Here is a 6,000-nt window from a genome sequence, read left to right on the forward strand (position 1 = left end):
TACTAGTTTAAACACTAAGAGACTGGTTTGACAGTTTGTTACTTCAGGAGGTCTTACTAGTTTAAACACTAAGAGACTGGTTTGACATTTTGTTACTTCAGGAGGTCTTACTAGTTTAAACACTAAGAGACTGGTTTGACATTTTGTTACTTCAGGAGGTCTTACTAGTTTAAACACTAAGAGACTGGTTTGACATTTTGTTACTTCAGGAGGTCTTACTAGTTTAAACACTAAGAGACTGGTTTGACATTTTTCAATCTGACTGTTGTGTAGAGTGTATTCCTTTGTTGTTTTGACCCAAAGATGACTGCAGCATACCGGCCTGTGAGAGTGTATTCCTTTGTTGTTTTGACCCAAAGATGACTGCAGCATACCGGCCTGTGAGAGTGTATTGCTTTGTTGTTTTGACCCAAAGATGACTGCAGCATACCGGCCTGTGAGAGTGTATTCCTTTGTTGTTTTGACCCAAAGATGACTACAGCATACCGGCCTGTGAGAGTGTATTCCTTTGTTGTTTTGACCCAAAGATGACTGCAGCATACCGGCCTGTGAGAGTGTATTCCTTTGTTGTTTTGACCCAAAGATGACTACAGCATACCGGCCTGTGAGAGTGTATTCCTTTGTTGTTTTGACCCAAAGATGACTGCAGCATAGCGGCCTGTGAGAGTGTATTCCTTTGTTGTTTTGACCCAAAGATGACTGCAGCATACCGGCCTGTGAGAGTGTATTCCTTTGTTGCTTTGACCCAAAGATGACTGCAGCATACCGGCCTGTGAGAGTGTATTCCTTTGCTGTTTTGACCCAAAGATGACTGCAGCATACCGGCCTGTGAGAGTGTATTCCTTTGTTGTTTTGACCCAAAGATGACTGCAACATACCGGCCTGTGCGAGTGTATTCCTTTGTTGTTTTGACCCAAAGATGACTACAGCATACCGACCTGTGAGAGTGTATTCCTTTGTTGTTTTGACCCAAAGATGACTGCAGCATACCGGCCTGTGAGAGTGTATTCCTTTGTTGTTTTGACCCAAAGATGACTGCAGCATACCGGCCTGTGAGAGTGTATTCCTTTGTTGCTTTGACCCAAAGATGACTGCGGCATACCGGCCTGTGAGAGTGTATTCCTTTGTTGTTTTGACCCAAAGATGACTGCAGCATACCGGCCTGTGAAAGTGTATTTCTTTGTTGTTTTGACCCAAAGATGACTGCAGCATACCGGCCTGTGAGAGTGTATTTCTTTGTTGTTTTGACCCAAAGATGACCGCAGCATACCGGCATGTGAGAGTGTATTTCTTTGTTGTTTTGACCCAAAGATGACTGCAGCATACCCTTCTGTGAGAGTGTAGTCCTTTGTTGTTTTGACCCAAAGATGACTACAGCATACCGGCCTGTGAGAGTGTATTCCTTTGTTGTTTTGACCCAAAGATGACTGCAGCATACCGGCATGTGAGAGTGTATTCGTTTGTTGTTTTGACCAAAAGATGACTTTTGTTGTTTTGACCCAAAGATGACTGCAGCACAATGACCGTTGTGACGAGTGTATTCCTTTGTTGTTTTGACCCAAAGATGATATTTGTTGTTTTGACAAAAAGATGACTTTTGTTGTTTTGACCCAAAGATGACTACAGCACACTGACCGTTAGGTAAAGTGTATTCCTTTGTTGTTTTGATCCAAAGATGACTACAGCACACTGACCGTTAGGTAAAGTGTATTCCTTTGTTGTTTTGATCCAAAGATGACTACAGCACACTGACCGTTAGGTAAAGTGTATTCCTTTGTTGTTTTGATCCAAAGATGACTACAGCACACTGACCGTTAGGTAAAGTGTATTCCTTTGTTGTTTTGATCCAAAGATGACTACAGCACAATGACCGTTAGGTAAAGTGTATTCCTTTGTTGTTTTGATCCAAAGATGACTGCAGCACAATGACCGTTAGGTAAAGTGTATTCCTTTGTTGTTTTGATCCAAAGATGACTACAGCACACTGACCGTTAGGTAAAGTGTATTCCTTTGTTGTTTTGATCCAAAGATGACTACAGCACACTGACCGTTAGGTAAAGTGTATTCCTTTGTTGTTTTGATCCAAAGATGACTACAGCACACTGACCGTTAGGTAAAGTGTATTCCTTTGTTGTTTTGATCCAAAGATGACTGCAGCAGCAACGTTCCCCTTTCTTCTGCCCCTTTTGGTGCTGGCTTTCATAAGTCATGGCGCGGAGGGGTTCGTGCAACAACTGGTTGGGTATCGTATATATGAGGGTGATTCGATCACAGTGCCCTCTAACGGTGTCTACCTTGTTACCATGGTAGTCGACCCAAATGGCGGCAATACGGACATGCAGCTGAAGATCAACGGCAAACCCAACAGTGATTTCACGGCGTATGGAATAAGAGACGTCGTGGCAGGCTTGACTGTAGCCATGGTTCTGCAAGCTGGGGATGTGATTGGAGGTCAAGTTTGGGGAGACTTAGCCCGTATCAATGTATGCCGACTGGGTGTCGCAAGAGTCACTTCCAAAACTGTAAGTACCCCTTGGGCAAGGTGCACGGGAAAGTTACCAACCGGGTGGGAGCCTGCCGCGGTGTTGGATTGGTTGAAATTGAGATTTGTTTGGATTGAAACGAATCAGACCCCGCAGTTTGTTCTCTCCCGGTTTGGTGGCACCCACTTTCGGTTCGTGCACCTCAGCCCTGGCCGCTTTTTTCCTCTTACTTGTTCGCCTTGCAGCAAATTTCAATTCTCAAATCCTCACTGCTTTTATGACAGTTTGTCCTAATGTTTAGGTCAATGGCAGTTCACTAAGAGTCCTGCTGTCTTAAAAACGGTACGATAAATAGAAGCTTGCATTTCACAGATTTAGAAGGTCTGTTGGTTGCATGCATTGACCTACTTTTCTAGTCCATAAACAGGTTTCCATTTCTCACGTGCACAGTTTGAAAGCTCCATACCTGTTCGTATCTGTCAAACTTTAATTAGAAAATTGCTGTTAAAGGTCCTTGTCTACATTTTTATACCGAAATCGCCATTTGACCATTAAAATGCAGAGTCTATTATCTTCAAATATCAACAATACACCCCCTTTCGATCAGGAAAGACGAAGCCAGTGTAGCCGTTTGAAAATTCATTGTAGTATTCCAGCGTAGTACTCATAGTAGGATATCCTTATTTGGAAAATGCCAAGCGCAAAACTCCTCTCAAATCCCGTGCATTTCGTGCGTTAAAAAAAAAAAGCGTGGACAGCGCTCCAGTGTCAAACTGTTGCTGCACTTGTTTGGGCGTGGCTATAAGCATAGTGACATGAATTTGATTGGTCAGTATTTTTAGGCAAAGCACATGTTCTCGGCAAACAAAAAAACAAAATATTGGAAGCGTGAGTCACGCTACCCAAAAATAAAATCGTTTTTTACATATATGTTTTTTCTATAACTTTTTTCCCCATGGTTCATTCATCATCTGACATAACTATTTAGCGAAATCTAACCATGATTATTGAAAAAAGCAAAAATGTAGACGACCACCTTTAAACCGCAGAAAAATGGGTTGCAAATAACAATGAATAATTTTGTGACAGGGAAGCGCTGATGTAGAAAAGGCGCAGTAGTTGTAAATCTTGTCAAAGTGTCACCAAAAAGAAAAGTCTTGTCTTTTTTTTCCCAGGTCCCTAATTTGACGTATCGGTCAAATAAGGACAGTGGTGCAGCAATCATCCGGTGGAACAACATACTGGAGGAGAATCAACAGTGGAGCCAAGGTTACATGTCACAAGGTTATATCAATCTCTTCTCTCAAAAATCAGGGATGTACTGGCTGGCACTTCGTCCGGATAGTGATTATGATGGCAGTGTGGAAGTCCGTGTTATAAGATACGATCCACGGACCAAAAAGACAGACAATCTGCTCTATGCGTACTGTGAAGGATATAAAAGGGACATATCCGCGTCTGGGGCTTTTTACTTGAGCTCTACTGATTCGGTAAGAGATGATGTATGACAGACAGAAGAGGGGGGCCGGGGGGGGTAGTGTGTTTGGGGGGATATGTGTGTGTGTGCGGGGGGGGTGGTTGTGTGTGTATGTGTGAGTGTGTGTGTATGTGTGTGTGTGTGTGTGTGTGTGCGCGAGTGTGTGTGTGTTTGTGTACATGTGTGCGAACGTGTGATTTTGTGTGTGTGTGTGTGAGTGTGTGTGTTTGTGTGTATGTGTGTATGTGAGTGTGTATGTGTGTATGTGAGTGTGTGTGTGTGTGTGTGTGTGTTGTGTGTGTGTGTGAGTGTGTATGTGTGTATGTGAGTGTGTGTGTGTGTGTTTATGTGTGTGTGTGTGTGTGCGTTCGTGTGTGTGTGTGTGTGTGTGTGTGTGTGTGTGTGTGTGTGTGTGTGTGTGTGTGTGAGTGTGTATCAATGAATGTATGTATGTATGCATTTTCCGCAATCGTAGAATAAGCTTCCAGATTGTTCGCACTCGCTCTATTCAATTGAAAGGATTTTGTTTGATCATGTGGCACTAGTATTTACTGACAATCATTATTATTATCTTATGATGATGATGATCATCATCATTATTAATGTTGTTGTTGTTGTTGTTGTTGTTGTTGTTGTTGTTGTTGTTGTTGTTGTTGTTGTTGTCATAGCCGTAACCATTACTTGTGAAAGGTCAGTGTGATTGTTATATTGTAGATTACTGTGGAAAGAGACAGCGCTGACAAACCTCTCGGTCCGGCAAACCTATTCTCCTTGGTCAAGCTGACAGACAACAACAGGACGACGTTTCAAGAGAAGTATGATTATGTTGCTTACACAGCCCATACGATGAATCGCAAGGGTGGGGTTCCAACTTTTGCTTATAACGTCAAAACCAATGAAGGTTCAATTTTCGATAAACAAAACAACCGATGGATCATTCCACAAGAAGGCTTGTACATTGTTTCCATAAGAGGCGATCCCAATAGGAACGTTTTCAATGAGGACGGTCGCGTTGTGCAATCCAAAAAACTACTTCTAAAGAAGCTCAACAATCTCCATTTCGACACCATCTTCGAAGTCTTCTCGGAAAGGAACGTTCCGAGCGGGCAGGCCGGGGTATTCAGCTTCCGGTTAGGTGATATCCTGATCATCGAGCTGCAAGATCTTTCTAATTATTCTGTTGATATAGAGGATGGCACCATGATGTCAATTGCCTTCATCGCCAGAGGGTAACTGACCAGCTGTGTCCTGTCCAGGGGGTAACTGACCGGCTGTGTCCTGTCCAAGGGGTAGGCTAACTGACCGGCTGTGTCCTGTTCAGGGGGTAACTAACCAGCTGTGTTCTGTCCAGGGGGTAACTGACCAGCTCTACCGTGTGCTGAAAAAACCGAGTAAGTCCATTTTTTTCAAAAATGATATTTTTTGTTCTTTAAAAATAACAAATCAATGCGCATCTTTTGTGTTAATTTCTACTTTTTAGAGTGCTTAGATAAGCAGATAATGAGATATGAACACGCAAGTCCACAACCAAAAACAACTTTTTCAGTGTGCATGAATGTTTTGGCAAAAACAAGCAAGTCCAAGGGGTCACACATTTTCGTATAAGGGTAGTTTCAAAATTCTTGTCATGCAAAAAAGACGTCATTTTAAGTTTAGAACACACGTATGACGTCATTTAAAGTTCAGAACATACAAATGACGATATTTGATAAGGTGAGACATAATGACGTCCCCTTATGACGTTTTATTTCAAAACAAATTCTTCTCTATAATATCATATTATGATTCTCCTGACGTGGACCACAGGGTCTGGCTCCATAAGAAGCCCAGAAAATGAGTTCCGTTGTGTCGAAAAGGGTACAATGATTTGACATCAAATTATCTCATGACATGGTATGTGTAGTCAGAAACAAAAATGTTCTCACATTGAGTATTGCACATTCTCTGGAAAATTGCAACATAAGGGGGGGATAATCGCCCAGTGTCAGTCACAAAGAGACAGTTGCCAAAATCAATTTTTATTCATTTTAAAATAAAACA

The 6,000-nt window shown here is 42.2% G+C and overlaps 1 protein-coding gene across 2 annotated transcripts in view; it reads left to right on the forward strand.

The window, feature by feature from the left end:
- LOC138961768 (uncharacterized) overlaps positions 1 to 5,413 on the forward strand; it is a 33,257-nt gene extending 27,844 nt beyond the window's left edge. For both annotated transcript variants that reach the window (XM_070333439.1, XM_070333441.1), the window contains 3 exons: positions 2,148 to 2,522; positions 3,659 to 3,973; positions 4,675 to 5,413. In XM_070333439.1, the coding sequence (XP_070189540.1) occupies positions 2,148 to 2,522; positions 3,659 to 3,973; positions 4,675 to 5,193 (1,209 nt within the window). In that variant the 3' untranslated portion in view covers positions 5,194 to 5,413. The remainder of the gene's footprint in view (positions 1 to 2,147; positions 2,523 to 3,658; positions 3,974 to 4,674) is intronic.
- The last annotated feature ends 587 nt before the right edge of the window (positions 5,414 to 6,000 follow it).

Source organism: Littorina saxatilis, linkage group LG3, assembly GCF_037325665.1.
Source record: "Littorina saxatilis isolate snail1 linkage group LG3, US_GU_Lsax_2.0, whole genome shotgun sequence".
Taxonomy (NCBI): domain Eukaryota; kingdom Metazoa; phylum Mollusca; class Gastropoda; order Littorinimorpha; family Littorinidae; genus Littorina; species Littorina saxatilis.